At 37.9% G+C, this 20,006-nt stretch overlaps 1 protein-coding gene across 23 annotated transcripts in view; it reads left to right on the top strand.

Moving 5' to 3' along the window:
- BCAS3 (BCAS3 microtubule associated cell migration factor) overlaps nt 1-20,006 on the top strand; it is a 363,020-nt gene that overhangs the window by 55,400 nt on the left and 287,614 nt on the right. For all 23 annotated transcript variants that reach the window (XM_074594820.1, XM_074594824.1, XM_074594804.1 and 20 more), the window contains 3 exons: nt 10,467-10,543; nt 12,334-12,417; nt 18,837-19,007. In XM_074594820.1, coding sequence (XP_074450921.1) covers nt 10,467-10,543; nt 12,334-12,417; nt 18,837-19,007 — 332 coding nt within the window. The remainder of the gene's footprint in view (nt 1-10,466; nt 10,544-12,333; nt 12,418-18,836; nt 19,008-20,006) is intronic.

The raw sequence follows: 20,006 nt of genomic DNA, 5'->3' as shown, positions 1-20,006 counted from the left end.
TCAAGAAAAGTATTCACCTCTGAAAAATAATCAAAATTTTACTTCTTCAAGCAGTTAGTGACTAGTTCTACTGTTTTATCAATTAGAATAGCCTCTTATAATCTGGACATTCCTGAGGGATCATAATTTACTTTGGCAGGGTCAGAGTCTTATTGTTAAAAAGAGTCTGAAATTTTCTGGGTGTATTTTCAGTCACAATTGGAAAAGTTCTAAATGATCTTTTTATATTATCTGTGTATTTAAAGAAAAATCTAGTTAGGAGGAGCTGTTTCTTGGAATAGTTTGAAGAAAAGCAGCTTTATGCAGTAATATTAAAGTTGCCAATAGGTGTCAGTTTCTTCCTATACATGGTTGTGAGATACCAGGAACTCGCTGGGGTTCAGTGAAGAGGCTCGAACGGGAAAAGGCTGGTTTGTGTCTCTCTGTTCCTCGCTCCTCCTTACTCCACCAAAGAGAATTAGGCTACAAGCCTTGCTTTATTTTAGATCAAAAATAAAAAACCCCTCAATTTAGTGTGTATTTTGACAATACTTGTGCTTTTCTAATTCCAGTTATTGTTTGTTTTTTTTAAAAAAGATACTACAATTTGTTTTTAAAAATTAATCCACTGAACTGTATATTGAGGAATAGGGGTATCCTATCCCTAACCATAACTTTCAATTTGCAGTGCATTTTTGTGGACCAACGGTGGAATTTAGAGAGGATAAAATAGAGCTTTTGCAGATATTTACCAAATTATTTGAAAATCCAAACTCCAGCTGAGTTGAGAAACTCAAGATGTTCTCAAACTTTGTTCTGGTTCTGGGGTTCCAAAGGTTGGTTAAGAACACCCCTGATTTTGTACTGTGCATTTCAGAAAGCCGCGGGACCCAGCAAAGAGCCGGAGCTGCGGCCACCGCAGCCCTTCTCCCCTGTTGCCACCCCAGCTTGCCTGTGGCCAGTGACAGCATGTGACTGGGCAAAAAGACGTGGTTTTTTTCCTGGGAGAATGGGTTTCTTGGACCTGTGCTGCTGAGTAGTTGTCCTGAGGATTTTGGAGCTTAGTTGTTTCACTTAACAGCTCATGCGCTCAAGCGGGTGTTGTGCTCTGGCATGTTGAAGGCTGCAGTAAAGCTTTTGTCTAAGCTTTCAGATTTCATATGTGCTGAAATCTCTTCGATGTAAGAGTGTATCTTTAAAGGCTTAAGTCACTCAATATGTTTGAAATTTGAGGTAAATGAGCTACCTAGTTAGCTGCAGAGATTTTTGATAGTGAGCCAGCTGGCCAGCAACGGGGCTCTTTTGCTGCCTTTTTTTTTTTTTTTTTTTAATTTAGGAAAGGGCAGTGTCAGTTTAAATTGGAAAAGTAGAAATCCCTGAAAAGGAAGCTCAGCAAAAGGTCTTACAGGCCTCTGTTTGCATGACTGCAGCATCCCTGCTCTGCGGGACAGGCAGCCAGCGTCCCGTCTGGCCCCATCCTGACGCACCTCCGCCGGAGGGTGTCTGTAAGAATGTCACTGGCTCCCCAGAGAATTCTTCATCATGAAGAAGATTCTCAGCTGTATTATCTGAAGGCTTTTGATCAGAAGTGATGGCATAAAAGGTCAAAAATATGAAATGAGCATCACTAGCTCTTTGAAGACATTTCTGTTACTGTGTAAACCAGTATGTCAAAAAATAAAGGTTGTGGTTTTTTTTTTTTTTCAAGAAGATTTGATGATGATGTGGAAGTCGCATCTTCCATCCATATCAGCTAAGTGGCGTGGGAGCCTTAGAACCTCATTGAGACAGCTACAAAGCAAACATAATTAAGCAGAAGCTCTTGTCCACTTTGTTGACTATTTATACATAGAAATTAAATGCAGAATGTACAATAGAAACAGTGTCAGGAATTCTGAAGTTCGGTGTTCCTCAGCAATGCTAATGCAGCTGTGTTGCACATGAGTAGTATTTGTCTTTCTGTTTTTGTTTTTGTGGTTGAATGTGTAGCTTAATATATTGTTGTAATAAATATACCATAAAATATTCAGGATGTAGAACATGGTCAAGTTCGTGCTGCTGTTGGAATGTTTAACTCCTGCGTTTCCTGATTTTTCCTGAGCAAATTTGACACAGTACTAATTTTTTTTTTCCCCCTGCATGTGATTAGATGGAAATGTGATCATTCGACTTGAATGGCAGAGAGCCAGCACATTTTATTTGTGCCTTTTGTAACAACAAAACTTCAGTGTACAGGTGCTCCAGTCTTGGTGGTTGAATTTAAGACAGGTGCTTAAATGTGAAGGGAAAACATACTGTAGATCTTGTAGAGAAATTACCAGGATATCCTATAATCTACCCTGTGTGGTGTTCTTATTTGTAAATGTCTGCTAAGGAAAGGCATAGCATCAGTCTGCAAAGAACTCAGGGCAGTAACTTTCTTACAGCGTTCTGTTCTCTACTGGGCTTATGCTTGGAGCCAACTCCATTTCGTTAAGAAAGGGCTGGCATCAAGGGGATAATAAAGCCAAACAGTAATTTCGCATCCTGCGCTGTTATAAGTGCTCACGTGGCCAAACTTAAAAAAATTCATTTGATGCTTATACTGAGAATGTTTCCTTTTGGTAGCTGTGAATGTCAAGGTGTGGATTTTAAATAGATTTTTAAATAGTTAAGAGTTTTATTGCGGTTCACTAAAGATTTCCTTCAGAGCCTTTTACTGAATTCTTCATATGACTGAAGGATCAGAAACGGAAGTGATGTACAGGCTTTTTTCTCCCCTGCTTTGCTCTAAACAATAGATGCAGAAAAGCTGAATTCCATTGATTTCTATTACATCAGTGCTCCTTCAGCCCTTCTCCAAAAATGCTTACTTAGTGGAACATTGACGATTATGAATATAGCCTGATGGATACTTTCTCCTCTGTAAAGAAGATCCTTCCCACCCCCTGGGCCCAAAGTAAAGATTATCACAGATAACATCATGCATGTGGCATCATCTTTGTGTCCGATAACTAGTGCCTGCTCAGTTTCTCTGGCCCTTCCACTCCTCATATTGATATATTCTCCATCCATTATTCTCCAGGGATGAAGACAGTTATTGCAGCCATTAGCTGGCACCGCATTTCTATTGATGCTGTACAGCTAGAGCCTTAAGAGGTAATTTTCCAGATTTTAGTCAGAGTACTTTATTGTATATGAAGTCTCAAAAGACTTGCCTAACCACAAGCCAAAAATTATTCAGTATATGTTTGAATGCATCCCACCTGCACCTCTCAAAATAAGAAAAAAAGCCCAAAAGCCAAATGGTGCTTGACGCTCTAATCTGCAATTTGGATGTGGTATTCCTATTTTCAGTGATATTCACATGCAAGATGTAATAGGGTTGTTCCAGTTTGTCACAGGTCTGATCTGGAAATCATCTAGGCTTTTTTGTACGTTTTTGTTAGCTTTGTTAAATTCCTTCTCCCTGATCAGCACACAGGGAGCAGTTTGATCTCTTTGAAGTAAAAACACTGGATGCCTTATGAAAAGGTTTAATGCCTGAAGAGTTACAAACAGAAGTTCTGGAAGAATGTGCGTTTCCCTTCTCAGCTGTGATCAGCCGGTGGCATTTATCCTGCAGATCCCACGTGGTGTAATCATTGATAGGATTCCTCTGTCTGCGGAGAGAGACTCTTCACTTTAGATCAAAAGTCCTTAAGGCAGGTGGGAAGCGACCTTCTGATTCTCAATATTTGCTTGATCAGTGAAGACAGAAGCCAAGTATTGCTCTTATTTTTACACACACACACACACACACACACACGTAAAAACACACACCCCTTGGTGTAATTTGTAACTGCCTTCCTGGAGAAATATTGATATGATCTTGCTTTTACTTTTTAACAACATTGTTTATAAGAGTGTTTTTTCCTGAATGTGGGAATCTGTGTATAACTATTGCAGGATAATGTTAAATTACTTTTTGAAAAGGGCAATGTGGTAGATTTATGGAAGTGAATGTTTTCATTGCTTACAGGGTCCTTTGCTATAGTGCAGGAAAGTGTAAATACAACAGAAAAATCGCATAAAGACAGAAACAAGGCCTTGGTACCCAAGATGTATATCTATCATATCTACTGGGTTTGACAGTTTTAAAAATTATACATAGAACAGGAAGTGCTGTTTGTTTTTATGTAAGTTATTTTTATCTAAAGCACCCAAATCCTTAATGTTAAAGGCCAAACCAAAGCCATCTCACTCACATTGTCCTGTACAGGAACAACAACCCCTATAGTAACATTATTATTTATCACTGTCCAATTCTCTGAACAAAAAAAGAAAGTAAACCTGAGAGTAAAACATAGTTTGTCCTGAAATCAGTCAAATTTGTGCTAAATAAACAGCCAAGCCTAGTGAACATTAAAGGCCACAGGTATTTATAGCTCTGGTATTGGTCTTAGACCTATAGAGTAACAGCAAAATACTTAAAATTGCCATGATAAAATTGCCAGGGAAAGGAGGTCTCTGTAGTGATAATAAAATAGTAATAGTAGTAGTAATAATAGCAACAACAATAGTGATGATGATGATAATTATAATAAAAAAGTAAATCTGTGGTCCTTTCCCAAGCTTGTGTGAGGGAATTCTCTTTTTTCCGATCCAGAATAGTACAAATGCAACTCACTGCAGGGCTGTTGTGAAGGTGACGTGTCTTATGAATATTGTCCTTCATGGGGGAGATGACGGTGTATGTAGCATTTGTGGCTTTACTTTTTCACTTTATTTCTAGGGCTTTTTTTTTTAGTGTGTTAGTAGTGATAATGCCTTTCTGATTGAAAAGAAAAAGGCCCTGGATGGCAAGCCGTGATTTCACAGTAGGATGCATCCTGCTGGTTTGCTCTTTTGCTCAGTTTTTATGGGTGATACTTAAACAGAAGGAAGTACAAGAACAATAGAAGAGTTTTGGAAAGTATGTGACAGTGTGAGAGTAATAACATTTACATAGGGGCTTTCATCTAGAAGGAACCCAGAAGAATTTATAAACAATATTACTTCATACAGTTTATAAACAAATAAATTTGGTTCGCTTGGTGATGCTTAAAAAAAACCCCAAACAAAAAATATTAGGTAAAACAACTTTTATGATTTGTTTCTCTTGGAATAAACAAAGCTTTTGCAACAACAGTATCACTCTACCCGTTATTTATTGTATATTCCCTTTCTGGGCTCTCTGTCATGGATCTGTTTTCTGGCTGCTTTGGATTGCAAGACTTAAGAATGTAGTTTTGTAATCTCATTACCATAGAGTGCTGTATATTTCATAAGACCTAGAAAAAAATGATTAATTGATTATAAGCTACATCCAGTGTCTGAAAACTAGCATAGCTTTATTGGGTTATTGTAGCTATTTATTTAAAAATACACAATACCGCCGCTTCACAGATTTTTAAAGGGATATCTGGCAAATACCTCGAATGATTAAAGGCAAATAATTTTGGTTGAAAAGGGTTATGCATTTTGTAATTTGCTCAGAAAACTGTGTTTAAAAACACTATACCCTTAAGGTGGCATATGTCATTTTAAATGAACCTCTTCACACACTGAAACAGAAAAATCTTTGTTTGTCCACGAATCTGCTTTCTCGGTAAGGTGTCACTGGGTTTTGCCTTAGGATGTAGGTTAGCCTTGGGGATCTGTAAGGTCCCTTCCAACTCCAACCAGTCTACAATTCTGTGATCTCCTGCCTTGACCAGCATTCCTTGAGTTTGCTGGCTGTATCCTTTCTCAAAGGCGTATTTCGAGTATGATGTCCCATCATACTTGGAGGAGATGCCATTTCTTCCATGGTTTGGGCTTTTGAGTTTATGTATATACGTACATATATCTTTTTTAAGCTCTTTTTCTTATGAAAAAGCTGGGGGGCTTGATGAAGAACTGTCCCAATACAAATGGTTCAAGTTTTCATAGTGGCCTGTTTTGTGATTTATTGGCTTAATCTTTATTATAGCTGACATGACTTTTAATGGCCCTGTTCCTCTTAACAGTATTTTCCCAATGCGCTGTTTGTTTAAAAGCAAAGTGGGAGGAGAGGAATGTGTTGCTTTTCTCTTGTTGGCTGCTGTCTGTGTATTCACGCTGCCATTACTGAAGCTAGAGGATGAGCTTTTTAAAAACAATTTAAGGAAAAGACTGGAGTCTTGTTTTTCTGTAGGAGCATAGATCAATGGAAAGATCCAGAGTCTTGATCCAGAGAAGTGCATATTGGTGTGAGTTTGCAGAATGAGGAAAGGAGGTGATTTTGTTTATTACGGGCATATGAATACAAATCTCCGAAGGGTGGTAGAGATTTTCATGAAAGTAATTGAAAAATAATGTAAAATAAACATGCCTTCTCTTTGCTCACTCATCAAGCAAACGTTTGTATAGCACTTTGGAGAACTTGAAGGAACTTCCAGGATTCCTGTACTCTCAGTAAAACCAAATATATGAAGTCAGCACAGCAGCAAGAATGCTGAAACCATCTTTGAATCCAAATAATCACAAACTGCACGCTTATTTCAGATTATAGTTTTGTAACTCAGTTATTTAAAAAAAGGAAAAAAGATGGGAAGAAACTAAGAAATTGTAATGCTAAAGAATTTGTCTGTGGTATCATGTCGATATAGGTAAAACTCGCATCTTGGAAATGGGAAAAGCAAGGCACGGAATGTGAGGTCCAAGGGTGGTGCCCGCGCAGCCCTGGGCTGTTGGCCAAGTCCCTGCTCGGAGGGAGCCTGGAGCCCCTTCTTATTCATCAGCGCTGCTTGGGCCAGCACGCGTTGGAGCTCTTGGGCGTACAACCTCAGCAAGTTAGCAGGAAAACTTGCACTTTGATTCAGACTTCCAGACTTTCAGAATAGTATTTTTCTCCTTTTGCTTTTTCACAGCTTTAAAGTCGTCCGTTTCCTCTGGGTGTCATTATAAGCACAGAGGGAGAGAGTAACTGTACTTAAAAACATTTTAAATAGTTTCCAGTAGGTTTTCACCTCTGTTTTTGTGGGTGATAGTCCCACTAAAGCTTATTCTAAGATCAGATGTTTTTTAGTACTTGCTTGATTTGCTGTACTTTTGGAAGGACTTTCCCTGAGTGATCTTTTCTTGGATGACCTCTCCATACTGTCATTAAAACTTGGAAACTTTGGTCTTCTTGACAGTTAGTTCTGCATTCTCATTATGTTCATTCCTATTGTAAACATGCTAAAATTGCTGCTGTTACTGCTTAGAATGGATTTTTCCTCAGTTGTTTTGAAGTTTAGTAGAAATAGAAGTTAATCTTTAAGAGAGTTAGGCTGGTAACGATTGGATGGCCGAGCTTGATAGGTCACGCTGTGTCTGTCTCTTCATTTGCCCAGTAGATGATGTTCTGCTGACTCCAGCTGTTTTTTTGGAAAGCAGAAAAACAATTTGCTTTTCCTTCCCATAAAGTATAACCCTTTGTTTATCCTTGTACTGCTGCAAGTTTCCAAAATGCAGAGACTTGCAAAGAAAAGAAAGGGAGGAAATAGCTCTTTATTATTTTTTTTACGCTATTTTTCGTATCAGAGAGTAGAGTTTAGTACCGAGTTGAATTGTTGACCTCTGCAGAGGTTATTATTAGAATTGGCTGATTTGCGTGCGGAGCTGTGTCTGACTGACTGGGTCCAGTTCATGGATCAATCTACCTACAGTGGGCTCGAAGACAGTTGCAGTTTTTCTGAGATAACTTTTTTTTATTATCTGATTAATTTTTTATTTGAAGAATAGTGCTTTTTGCAGTTCTTCATTTACTTCAGTTCAGTGCAGTGATTGAGAACAGGTCCCTTTCCGAACAAGACGTTTCTTTTTGTTGGGCGTTGTTGAACTACTTGGGTTTTGCTATTGCCCTGCATCTGTTGGCTGCTCCTCCTTTGAGTTTCTGCTGCGAGGGTGTTCCGAGGTGCTTGCAGAGTTTGGGAAATGCGAGCGACCGATTCTAAAGTCTCTGAGGAGATTTACGTGATGAGGGCTATCAGCTGACAGCTTCTAATGCTATATTTTATATATAAAAGGGAAGAAAAATAAATAAAGTTTGGGGGACCTGAATGTCTTTACTGACCCAGATAAGGATTGCCGAAGCAGAAGTCAGCATTAAAACATTACTGATCCTGATCTATAATTGTCATCGGAAGAATACGTTTGTATTTACAACCTAGGGTTGTATTTACAACCTTTTTTTGCTTGCTTTGTTCCTTAAGAGGCTCTGGCTACCCACATTTTATGCATTTCTGGAATGCAATAACAATTGTGGCCATCATCTCTTCAGAATTCGTTTTCCTTCCTGAGATCAAGGCAGCAATAAGGCCTTACAAAATATTCACTTGGTTTTGCTTTCCTGGCCTGAGATGGATTTAATTGGATGAATTGCTGCTTTTCTCCTTCCATTGCTTTATGACCTTTGAAATAGCTTGCTGTGATCTTTCGAATTTTGCAATAGTCTTACTGGTCTTCTCTAAAAAATGAAATAAGGAGCTGTTTGTCTTAGAGGGATGAACAGCGTAGCAGCTGTTTCTGCACGTGCCCAACAAAATGCCATCAAATGTGCCCTGAAGTGTTGTCAAACGTCAGTTTAAGCTCACACCTGCGTGCTATAGTTAACACCCTTTATCGTCATTTTGCAGGCATTGAAAATAATGCTGCTTAACTTAAAAGCCTGTTGTCCTCAGTAAATGTTCTGGACATGGAAAGACCCTGATAGCTGCTAAAAGAAGGCAGTGAACAGGTTTGCTTTTGCTCACTGTGGTTGGCATCTCGGTATCGAGAGTCTGACACAAGAGACTTTGGGGAAATAGAGGCTTAGCTAGCTGTATTTTTTTTTATATATGTTTTTCTTCTCAGAATGCGGTGTAGGATTTTATGCAATAAATTGTAGTTGTTGGTTATATGTGTTCTTCTAAAATGCTGTTTGCCTGATCTCAGTGCTCCTTGTGCCTGTGATACAGGATCAGTAAACCGGGGCTCCTTTAAATCAGACACACATGTCTATAAGTTTTTAAACGTTTTGTTTCTTGGCCAACCAGTGGGAGAATATGAATTACTAAATTTTCTATATTAGCCTAAGAACTGATGAAAACGAGATTAACCATTTGCTTGATAGTCCCCTCCTTCTCATCATTCTCTCCCCCCTTACGCAGTATTTCTTTTTTTATACATATGTTTTAGTGTACCAGAGCAGATCTAGGTCTGGTAAATGGCGTTATGCATGTGGCTGAAGGCATTAGTTTACTGGCTTAAATTTGAACGCTCAAGCTCCAATCTTGTTATCGGGGCCCTAAGCAGTAAACAGTCTCGTGCCTTCGTCCCTGGGAGTGCGGTATCTGAACTTTCAGACTCTTGCCGTGACCGAGGCTCCCACCCAAAGCAGCCTGCTGGAACCAGGCAGCGCCGGCGATCGCGGCGTCAGGGCTGGAACACTGAAGTTCAGAGACATCAGCAGGGCTGGAGCACGAAATACAGGCACGGGTTACGTGGTGATGTAGAAAGAGCAGCCGTCCGCCCCAAAGCGCTTAATCTAAAATGACAAAAAACAAAGGAGGGGAAACCGTAATAGCAGTTAGGATGAGGGTCACAGTGCTACTCTTAATTCTAGATGACTTGAGCTTTTCATTTATGTTTAACCAGTATCTAATTGTTTTCAATAATTTAAAATTCTGTATTTTTAATTTTAGTAGTTAATAGCGTGATATTCTTGGGTGTTGTTTTGGAGTGGGATTTTTGGTTTTGTTTCATTTTTTTTGGTTTTTAACTCAGACTTAATATATTAAATTGCATTTAACATGGGCCTGATTCATTTTAAGCCTTGCCATATTTTCTTTCACAGCTAGTTTCAATGGCTTCCTATTACAGATATTTTCACCTTTTAATCCTCAGGAATAGTTCTCTATTTTATATTCTTTATGCATGTGTAAATATCTATATTTAGTGATAATATAAAGGTAATGAAAAGCAGGTGAACAAAGGAAAATTTGCCAGTGATTTTAAGGGAATTACAGATTCACTCATTGTGTAAAATTAAGTGTGTGCAAATGTATTTTGAGAGGCGAAGAGCTTGTATATAGAATTATTAAAAACAAAACCAAAAGCACAATACACCCTCTCATACAACAAAAATCTGTAAGAGGGTGAAGCTAAAACTGTTGACCAAGAGAAAGACATCGGTCAACTAAAATTAATTAAAATACAGAACCAATCCAGTCAAACTTCTAAATATCCCCCTCACCCCTCTGTATCAAAATGGCATTAAAAAAATGCAAACATCAGGAGAAATGAGTATTTACACATAATTAACTGTTCAAAATAGCTCATCTGACCACAGTCTTATCTTTAGGAACAAAAATGCAAGCACTTACTGAGTGATATTAGCAATTGAAAGGTTTTTGTTTAGACTTTTTGTTTTCTTGGCAATAAATAAAATTCTTTGTAAGAAGTCATTAAGATATTTCTTAATGTTGCCTTTTAAAACTTTTCAGGCTGCTATCCTTGTCCAGGGCCAAACATGAATCCTATTGCTCTTGGAAGCCGTTGGCTTGCTTATGCAGAAAATAAGGTAAGGAAAGGTTTAATTTCAAAAAATACTGCGATTTGTTTCTAGCTGTCATTCTAGCTTCTGTATATGTGGAGGGGGGAAAGAAAAGAAAAAGTCTCAGAAAAGAGGTATGTAAAAAAGGTGATCTGTAAGAGGACTTACATAACGATGAGAGACCTAATCTTTGACCCAGAGCAGTTGTGCTTTGGATTCAGAGATGTCATTTCTCTGTTCTGCATCGTCGATTAAAGCTCATGAACGCGGGGGTATAAATACGTCAGTAGCATGGGCAGAGAAGACAGCTATCAACATGTGTTTTCAGTGAGGTCACTCAACGATCAACCCATTTTGCATTTACAAAGTTTGAAGCATAAAATTATAGACACCTCTGAAAGGCAGGCGGGTGAGGATTCCTAAATTCTGTTTGGGGAAACTGAGTCTGGACAGAGCCAGTGAATTTCTGTGAAACAACACAGCAATGCACTTTGTAAATAAGGGAATAGCATTAAAATGACCACTTTTTAACATCTGCTGAAATTGTTAGGCTCGGGGGGGGGGGGGAAGAAAATGTTGAATTGATTTTTCTTCTTTCTAGAGGCAAAAGAAGAAGAAGATAGATGCCAAGCAAACCAATTATCACTGTTCTTACCCAGCCCTAGGCAGGAGAAGTAGTTGTGTATTTAAAGCTTGAAGAGTTTGAAAACTTTAAATTCACCTTCTAATGCCTTATTTTTATTTCAAAGCAGATGTTTTTTCTCTCTTCCACGTGTAAGTGGAATAGCTGTTTCTAGAGCTGACCCAGAAATTATCAGAGAGGCAGACTTTAGAGATGTCTTATTTGCTACACCTTTTCAAGCAGAACTGACTTCTGTCCGTTTTCAGGCCTGCCTTTCCTTTAATGCCACGCCTGTGTGGTTTTGTAAAACTTAACCACTCAGCCTGGGATATTAAAAGTACTACTGCCAAAAATATAAGCCACTGATCAGCAAAGGAATTATATCACAAAAGGAATTTAAATGGCTTGTGTGTTCCCAGGTATATTCACTGTGAACTTCCCCTTTCTCCCAAGTTTAGCTGTTCTTATTTAGACACTTAAGCAGGTAAAGGAAAGCCTGTAGAAACAAGCACATCTTACAGTGATTTTTAATTTTCTTTTAGCTAAAAGAGTTAAAGAGGCAACATTTTCTTTGGACAAGCAACAAATATCTATAGTTTTTTGCCGTTTTATTTAGTCGAAAGCACATACTGTATTGTTAATCGGGGTTCAAAGGCAAAAAATGCTTCTGTAGGTTTATGGCAGGTAGAAGAACCTTGTTTTGATTTATTAATTTTGAAGGAAGGCAATACAGACTAAACCCCATGTACATTCCTTTAATCTATTAAACGTAAAGTTTAAAGTAGCTCTTTTCCTTTGTCATTTCTTTGCTTGCTAGTCATAAAAAAGGAGGGGAAAGCCACACTCGGATTCTTAGAATGTCAGATATTTAATGTTACATATACATGGCTAAAGCTTTTGATTATATTTATTTAAATTTATTTGTTGTATTGCTGCCAGACCAAAAATCCCACTATTTCAAAGTTTATGAATTCTTAGTGACTACTCATCTTGTAATTGAAAACTGGAGTTGAGTACGCGACAGTCTGGGTGGCACCCAGAAGATTATAAAAAGGGGTTAAGTGTCTCAGCAGGGCTTTTTGCTATTTGTAGGGAAAAACACACCACTGTACATGATAAATAAAAGCTATGGTAATGGGTTATGGGTTTGTGTAGTTTAATAGTAGTTACTTGGTTGCTGTCTTTCTTCTTGTAGCTGATCCGATGCCATCAATCCCGTGGTGGAGCCTGTGGAGACAACATTCAGTCTTACACTGCCACAGTCATTAGTGCTGCCAAAGTGAGTACATCATCTGCTGCCGGGAGAGGTTATCATGTAAGATAATTATTAGGTTTCCCTGCTGAATTGTACTGTGTGTCATCGCCCCCCCTGCATTCACAAGCGAGGAGAACACGGTAAGAAGCACGCTAGCATTAGCACCATCTATGTGGTCCTGCTCCTGCAAGTCTCTGAGTAGCTGTTTCTTTTCACAAAGTATTCCTGTCGTTCCAAACTGATGGGTTTTTTTAAAATTTTATTTATTGCAAAAAGCTATTCACACTAGTGATCCCTCTTATAGGAAAATCATAGTAAAAAGGATTTGTATAATGGCTATTCATAATATTAGAAGTTAACGTGATTAGAAAGCAACATTGTGAATTATTAGTCTTTTAGCATCATGAAAACTGACTTTACAAGTGCTTTTTGGGCTCAGTTACGCTAGTGTTACGTGTTTTAATCTCTCTGATGAATGACAGCACAGTACTGGAGCTAATTAATTACCTGGCAGCTTTCTTTGAAGGTTAGAGTTTATTAATGACTGTTTACATACAGGTCCATTGCCTAGTTTTCTTAGTTCAGATGACATTGTAATATCCCTCTGTTTTCAGAGAAATGTCTGGGTTTTCACAGTATCAAAAGAAGACCATGGCTTGGAAAGAGCTTAAACAAGCCAAAGAGTATGCAGAGCTTTTGTTTTACTATTTTCCCCCCCTGCCCCCAGCTCCTTTCCTTGAGGACTTGCCTGCCGCATTTTGCCAAGTAATTTCTTTTTCTCACACATACACACACACACACAGAGTGAGTTTTGGCATTGTCTGGCAAACTTCGTGCTGATTACAAGCTTTCATTGTAACCGCTAGCCTTTTCATTTCTGATATGCACAACAAAACAAATCTAATAATAGGAATTAAATGACAGCACAGGGCAGAAAGCTCAGCGTCACTGAAGAAAACAACAGTTACAAGAACCCACAAAGAGAGACACAGGGCATGCCATCTCATGTGAAAACAAAACATAAAAACATATTCCATCAGCATAGCTTTGGACACAGTCTCACTGTGGCTGCAGCAGGAGAAAAATCACAGTTTTTTACATTGTTGAGGAGAACTTGAATTGCTGTCCTTCTGAAGACGTCTGAAATTTGCTGTATCTCTGCATACTTTCACCATCAGCAAAAAAAAAAAAACAAACCAACCAGAAATGGGGGAAAATCTCCCCATACTCATTCAATCTCAGCGTCATTAGCGTGGTTTTTATAACACAGATAAGTTTGAAAAACCAAGTGGCTTAGCGTGATCAGCCACAGCTATGATCAGACGTGGTAAGTCTTACAAACAGATCACTCTACTGCCAAAGCCAAGCCAAGCCGAGTCATGACTGGAGAAGAACAGGCCAAAGCTTTCTTAAATCATATAACGATTGTAAAAACATTCTAGTAGTCATCGAAGACTAAGCACTATTCTCTGTAATTTTTTTCAACAGACAAAAAAATCTGAAAAGGGAGGACATCTTTTAGACTTCTTGTCCCCAAAGAGCATGGATAACTAGGTTTTAAAGCCAGTAGTGACCAAGACCTTGCCTCCTGAGCAGTGCTAGCCAAGGGCCAGAATCCAGGAATTCCCACGTTAAGCTGAACGTATGCGAACACTGCAGTAGTGATGTTGCGTCACGTGAATAGCTACTGAAGATGTATTTATTATCATAGGAAAGGAAAGATTGTTAGCCTCTCTACAGAGAGAAAGTAATAGTGGAAGTTAGGAAAACGGATAATCCTAAGGGCACAATCTCTGTGCTCCTTTGCGTTTGGCCTAGCACGTGGCTTTTGCTTTCAGCTGGCTGTTAATGTCACTGTAACAGACAAGATTAATACTAATATAGTTTTGAATATTTGCATGATTTGGCTCTTGAGTATATGTCAGCCTCACTGTATTAATTTGTTATTTATGTCTGAGTGAGCAACACTAAATCTGAAATGTTTAATTTATTACCGATTTCACTGCATCTTTGCTTACTATCTAGCGAGTTTTTATCTCTGATAACGGAAATGATGACTTTCTTGTTGGCAGAAATATACCCTGAGTATCCGTTGCTCTGTCCATCTCGTTACCTCACTATAAACTTTACTCCTTCCTTAAGTAAGTCTTCATTTATAAACCTCTACTGCTGTTACATCTTATCAACCTGCAGTGGTTTGTAATTCATTTCCTTTGATCAGCAGAGGTATTAGCTTTTTTGAAAGGGGATGTCCTTTCCTGTTCCGTACACTGCTGCTTCTTGGTTCAGAAGTGGTTCCATAAAAGTTCTTGTTTTGTCGGATTATCTTGGGTTACAGCCTTTTCTCTGTTTGGGCTCCAGTTTCTTATTGAAGGAAGTGAAAGAACCTACATATAAAGGAGGAAGATAAAGCTGAGAGCAAAGATTAATTTCCACAGGGTCAATTTTGAGAATTACCTTTCAGATCCTCTGTAGAAGCTCTCAATGGCAGTACAGAATATTTACTTCAATGATATTCCCTTTGAGAAATGTTTTGAATGTCCTGGTAGCGAGCGGTGGCTTTGTCCTCAGTGCGATATGTACTGCTGTGTACTGTACTTGGTGAAACAAATAAATTTCCTCCTTAATCAAATGACTTCGGAGTCAGAAGCTAAGGATACCGAGGTCAAACCCACAGTCATGTTGGCGCATGTTGTTTACTGGTGCCAAAACTCTTGTTATTCTGGTAACGTTATGAAGAATTCCTTTGCATCATCTTCCTATTTGATTTTGTAATTCCTAGAAGGATTTTATTTTGAACATTGAACTTTTCCCTGTTTCTCCTTAGATACACCTTGCAAGAACGTTGCTTTCTGCTATTGCTGAAAAAAAACATGCATTTGTTTCCAGCTCAATCTTTTATTTTCTTTTTCACACGTTTGTTTGATGGCTTTCTGTCTGTTCATGATCTAAAAAGCTCTCATAATGTCGGTAACTTGGCCAAGCAGAAAATTTCTGGAAATAAAAAATGTGTCAAGATTTCAGTTTAGGTTAATGTTTAGCAAAGATAAAAATTGATGCGTTCGGAAAAATTAAAATCTTGTTCCTTATGAGATAAAGAATCTCTTCATTCCAGTTGAACAGACACAGTAGAATGGATATAGAATATCTTTCGGAATAAACCCCAGTGTTGGTGGTGGGAGGATATTCAGGGGCTTAATTTGAGATAAGCATCCAAATGTGAAGTTGCTTGTTATAATTACCCATATTTATCCATTTTGGATGCAGCAAAGAAGGGGACATAGGAAAAGAAATCCTTCTGTCTCCATGCTTGGCTTTTTTGTACGTCTTGTTGAGGAGAGGTTTGGTCCCAACGTATCCCTGTGTGAGTCTGTCTCAACTCACTCTGCTCAAAGGGTGCTCGTGCAGACCTTCCCCATCACAGCGTATTCCTAGCGGTCAAACTGTCCACGCTGGGTAAGATGGATTTCCTAATAGCTTTTCTTTCCTCCCCTACCTCTTTTCAGAACTTGGGCAAGAGCAGGAAAGGGAAATGTCTTTGTGAAACATGAGCATTTCAACAAACATTTCATTTGAACTTGAATCCATAATTGATTGTACATTGTGTTCAAACTAACCGTGAGGCTTTCATATTCCTGGTTACCGAGGCATATCTTTTTGATATCTCTTTCTTTTTTCTGTAGATTTTTAATTTCTAAACAAATAAATCATATAAAATATATTTATTATGAGAAACAGGAACAATGTATTGTTTTGTCACTAAAAGGATGTGAGACTTTTGTTGGAACAAAACAGCCTAACAGGCACTGAATGATGCATTTTAATTTTCTCATCTAATTAAAGTTGTACTTATTTTTCAATTAAACGAGGTATGAGTGCATACATTTATTTTAATTAAAAATATGCATTTCTTTATATTTGAATGAACGTGAACAGTCTTGTTTTTAAGTAGGGTACACGTGAGCATACAAGTAATTTCTGTGTTTGCATAATGTGCATCATTGCTTACAAAAGGAATCGGATCAAGTATTTTAATTTTATTTATAAGAAAACTGCACTGAGTGCGCACTGGCAGTTCCCATCAATGGCAAAGGAACTGGGACAGTGCAAACTTGAACTTATTTCATTTAAAATCTATTTGGTCTGTCGAATGTCTAGCATCAAATTATAAACCAAGTTCTTCTCACCTCATAACTTCTTTAGTTGATTCTCTCTCCGTATCTTTTAATCCTATAGTGGTAAAGTGCTTTAGCAAAGGCTGCATCTGTTTTCTCTTGTTACCTGATAACTTCTTAATGAGTACTAACAGCTTATGTGAGAGCAAGGTCATTAGCTCTAATGGATAGAGGGGACAGCTGATATGGCATGGGAAAGGTTAAAGATTACCAGAGAAGTTTTTGCAAATATACACACAGCACAAAGAAGTAAGTGCCGTAATGGTTTTGCACTGATATTTCTGAGCTAATGGCCTCGGCCACATCTTTGTACACCTATTACTTCTCGGTCGTCCTGCAGTCACACTCCGCTCTAACATGTAGCGGTAATTCATTTTACTAGATAAGCATGTTAATTTTTTTCTAGATAAGCATGTTAATTTTTTTCTAGATAAGCATGTTAATTTTTTTCTAGAGAGCTATAAATTTATACTTGGCACTTTGTCATCCGGTTTCTCTAGATAGAATATTGAAGATATTTTCTAAAATAGCTCAATTGTAATTCTCGGTCTTGTATCTTGCATAGGTATTTTGCCATCTAGTACTTCTCTACTGAGTTCTCTTTCCTGCTGTGTGAACTACCAGTGCATTTTATACGATTTTAACTGTTGGCCAGAAAACTGCCTTGTCACGTTTTGTAAGGAAAGTGTTTGTTGAAATGCACTTTTGCATTTGCATTGGGTCTATTTTAGGTCTGTTCCTCGGATATCATTATCTGCTTTATGTTACGTTTTTCAGTCTTCTGCATTTGCCACTGTTAAAATTTGTTTTATTCTCATTTGTTCTGAGTATAAAAAGAAATAATAAGAAACAAATGACAGGATATTACTAAAGACTTTAAACCCCAAAGACATTCCTATGATAAAGGCATGGCTCGATTTTAAGTGGTAGTATCTCCATTAGCATTAATGGAGTAGGTCCATCAGCTGAGGCATCTCAGAGGTTAATCAGGCTTCCTGGCTGGATATTGCCATCAATACAGTGTGGCGCCTGGTTCTGTTGGCCCTTCAGAGGTTTTCCTGACAACACACTAACAGACTTTGTGTAAGTCATTTCCTATGAATTATTAAAACAAACGTTTGGCTGCTAATTGATGAACACTAATGTGTTTTCTAATCACTGCAGTTTGAGATTTTAGCACTAAACAAAGCAGTTGCGATTGATTTGTGGCTGCTTCTTGGTTTCAGCCTGTGATCTGCACATTTTTTTTTCCTTTTCAATTTAGCAGGCAGCTTAGCTTGTCTTTTTAGTTAAGAATTGGCTTGTTATAGTGTCATTCCATTCGGATCTCTTTTGCTATTTCTTATTTATATTGCATAATAAATCTGCTCAATTCTTTATAGGCAAATAAGGCACAGTCCTTGAATCAAGGAGAAACTATTTAAAGTTGTAGTTTGGATTGTTTGGGGTTTTTTTAAACCTGTATCTCTCCTACTGTGTGTACTCTCCCACTTTCTCCAAATTAAAGAACACAAAAAAAGTCTTCGGCTTCTTTAGATAATAAAAGCTGGTGCAATGAATATGTTTTCAAACCAACGTCTGGAAAAGACGCGGACTATGGAAAGTCACATTATTTTTATGGGATGTGTGTGGACTTTGTACAGAGCTGTCCTGTACAGAGTGCCTTGAGGATGGTGGTTTTAATTCTGCTGGCTTTGAGTCCCATATTCAGTTTTAATGCTACAAAAAGCATAATTGCTGAGAAACGAATGAATGTGTCTGTCATGTCTATCACAGGCCAAATTCCTTGTCTCTTGCACTTGTGCAGAAGGCAGAACTATTTGAGCGTTAACCGCTATGGGCTGTAAGCATTTCTGCATGCGGCGCTGCCCTCCATGCACACCCATAATGGCTTCGTCATTTGATTCGTGCTCTGTACCTCTGGGAATAAGTAAATAACAAAGTTAAAGAAAGAAAAAACTCTAACGTTTAGACAACCTTAAAATATTTCTTGTTTCAAGAAATTTTTTGGAAGCATTAAATTCCAGTGTTTTGGAAGCATTAAATTCCAAACTAAAGCAAATAGTTCAAATTGATAGGATGCTAGATTTTTTTCAGGATATTTGTTACATACAGCCTTCCTCGCTTACATATCACTTACAGAAACATTTGGTCTGTGTGCTTCTGGTGTGCGCAACCTAGTTGTGTTAATTGTGTTGAAAAGAAAATTCAAGATAGATCCCCAAAACAGCCCTAAACACTATTTATTGGTTTTCTTTCTTTTTATAGACAATAAAGACTGGACTTACCATGGTGGGGAAGGTCGTTACGCAGCTGACAGGGACGCTGCCCTCAGGAGCAACTGAAGAAGAAATTTTAGCTCATAGCAACATTCGTCGAAGTCCTCTGGTGCCTGGAATCATCACTATCATTGATACAGAGACAGTTGCGGAGGGGCAGGTAATACAGTTTACACAGAAACAGAACGTGCATTCATTCTCACGAAAATCTCAGGAAAATGTATTTTATGCTTTTGAAAATGAAAAATAGATAAGATTTTTGCTAGGTCAAAAACTTTTACAGACACACACAGCTGTGATAAAGTCCAATATGGGACTGAAATTAAGCCAAAATATATATTGTCCTTAGAACATATTTACGTGACACTTTGAAAACATCAAGTGTGAAGTGTCACATTTTGTCTCTCTAACACTTGTTCATAATTGACGTTGATTTATGCTGATCAGTTGAAATGTATATGTAGTCTGATTATATTAATATATAATGTGGCTGGAAGACGTGTTTGTCTAGAAGTATGGTGAATTGTTGAATTCCAGTTTAAAAAAAAGATGATGAGTGAAATTGGATAATAAGTATAAAAGCTTACAATTTTACATAAATTTCAAAGCTAAAATGTAATCAAGCCTGATGCTGTTTTGTGAGGCAGATGTACTGTTTTGCTAATAACATACAGTACAGTGCCTAAGGCAAAATCATTCGTTAAAAACCCCATCCCGTTACCACACAAACTTCAAATGGGTGTGTTGTCCTGTCTGTAGGAGAGAAGATATCCATATTGGTTTTGGTTTTCTGTCATTTCATTTTTAAGTGTCTGGTGCTGGAATCAGTGTTTATGCAGGACTCCCCATGCACTTCATTATTCTCTAACTATTTTGTAAAATTTTTTTCCTAATGCTGACATTTATTGAACTTAAAAAAGAAAAAACAATTTATTTTTTCTTGTTTCCCCTATCTTTATGATGCTTTTTGCAGGTAAGTTAGTAAGGTATTAATGACAAATCCGTAGTAAAGTTATTTTCTTTTGTACTTTCTTTTCTTACCTGAGTGGAAAATAAAATGTTTTACGTGAAAACAAAAAAGTAAACAAAAATCCCAGTATGCTGTTGAGCTGTGGCTGTTCCCGAGGATTAGTTTTGTAAGTACTTAGCCAAGTAATGT

The sequence above is a fragment of the Larus michahellis genome, chromosome 7 (assembly GCF_964199755.1).
Source record: "Larus michahellis chromosome 7, bLarMic1.1, whole genome shotgun sequence".
Lineage (NCBI taxonomy): Eukaryota > Metazoa > Chordata > Aves > Charadriiformes > Laridae > Larus > Larus michahellis.
Note: the sequence above shows the minus strand (reverse complement) of the source record. Positions and strands in the feature narration are given on the sequence as shown.